We start from the raw sequence: 1,602 nt of genomic DNA, 5'->3' as shown, positions 1-1,602 counted from the left end.
CATTTTTTAGCCCCTTATGCCTACACGTGCTTCAAATTTACCCATCAGGTCCGCTAATAAATGTACTAACGATCACTTCTCATTATGTCAGTTTGCTGTTTAATGAGGGAGCTAAATGTCCATGGGAAGATCTTATCACTACTAGCCTAATGGCAACAACGACCACTCAAGTAAACAAATGATTTGAGGCAGTAACTGACGCTCAGCAAGAGTGGAGCGATTTAGCTGATAACTGGACTAAGGAAAACTAAGCGTGCGCAAACCAAATAAAACGCTAACTTGACCTAATAATGTCATCGTCTGGATGCCCAATGTCAACCACACCCACGCTTTACGACTTGTCCATCACAGCATTCCAGGCTCATGTTTCGCTCTGTCACTCAGCGCAAGGAAATAAGCTACATATATAAAACATAAACCACGGGCATCGTTAATAAATTAACACATGACGGGACCTTTTAAAAGATCAACGAAGTCAGTTCCAACGCCTCAGGGCTTTGCAATCGGCATCCGATTACATCTTCTTAAACTGAACACACCCCCTCTAAGGCGACCCGATTCCGTTACTTGAGGACAAAATGCAACTTTTTAGAGTTGCAACGGAATGAACACTTTCAGGAGGGAAAGTTTGATACACCTCCGTCTCCATAGACACACTATCCCGGGACCTCAACGAGGACAGCTCTTCGGGAGAAAAGTTTCCGCTTTGGTCTGCGTTTACCGTTAGGATCCCGTTACAACATTTTTATTTCAGACAATGGCAGCTAATATAGTAGTCTACGTGTCGATGAACAACACAGATGCCATACTAAAATCAACAACTAAGTTGCACAAAATAGACACGGCGGTCGTTGGCGTCTGCATTTACGCTATCCAATTAGCTCACCTTGTTTGACACACTTGAGACGGACGGGATCTTTGGAATGTCTGACCACGGCGAGCACATCCCTGATGGTTAATCCGGCCACCGGTGTGTCATTGACCTCCAAGAGTAGTTCGTCTTGAGAAAGTTTGCCGCTCTGGTTGACCGCCTTGCCCAGTCGCACCTCTCCAATGTAAGGGAACTGTGCATTTTCGGCGCCCCCCTTCAACTCGAACCCGAGCTCTCCCTCCAAATCCCTGCCTAAAACAATCTCGTGGACTCTGTTAGTCCAGTGGTTCTTCTTCTTCAGGCTTTTGGACATGGCTGAACAATTAATCTTACACGAGGTTATCCATCCAGATAGTCATCGATCCAGTGAGTTTCCCTTGCTTCGACTCGCCCAACAAGGCAACTTCACTTGCGCTGGACGCCAGGGGTTGTATCCATATCAGCAAAGGATTCACAGCAGCTGGCTTGAGCAGCGATACTGTAACTGGTGGAGCTGCTCAACACACATACACACACAGAGTTGGAGCCAACTGACCCGGATGTGATGTCTGTAGGAGGAGAGAAGAAAGGTTTCCTGAATCTGACGTTTCCCACCGAGGGAAAGGCTGGAGGAAAAAGTAGCGGAATTTCCACTACAGCATCCCGTATGCTCGTGTCGCGAACTGTGAAATGAAAATAAATAGCGACGTGTTCGAGTGCGATTTCTATAGGGTAGCCTAAGCGCGAATTCT

The 1,602-nt window shown here is 46.6% G+C and overlaps 1 protein-coding gene across 1 annotated transcript in view; it reads right to left on the bottom strand.

Annotated features, from left to right (window-relative positions):
* Window positions 1-1,223, bottom strand: part of magi2a (membrane associated guanylate kinase, WW and PDZ domain containing 2a) — a 257,352-nt gene extending 256,129 nt beyond the window's left edge. Inside the window, exon 1 of the mRNA XM_076297085.1 lies at window positions 887-1,223. Coding sequence (XP_076153200.1) covers window positions 887-1,184 — 298 coding nt within the window. The 5' untranslated portion in view covers window positions 1,185-1,223. The remainder of the gene's footprint in view (window positions 1-886) is intronic.
* Window positions 1,224-1,602: the final 379 nt, after the last annotated feature.

This window comes from Alosa pseudoharengus, unplaced genomic scaffold (assembly GCF_046254945.1).
Source record: "Alosa pseudoharengus isolate Yale_2024_CS ecotype anadromous, Long Island Sound unplaced genomic scaffold, YU_APseudo_1.1 YU_APseudo_1.1_scf_20, whole genome shotgun sequence".
Taxonomy (NCBI): domain Eukaryota; kingdom Metazoa; phylum Chordata; class Actinopteri; order Clupeiformes; family Clupeidae; genus Alosa; species Alosa pseudoharengus.
The sequence above is the reverse complement of the archived record's forward strand: the minus strand, read 5'-3'. Positions and strand labels throughout refer to the sequence as shown.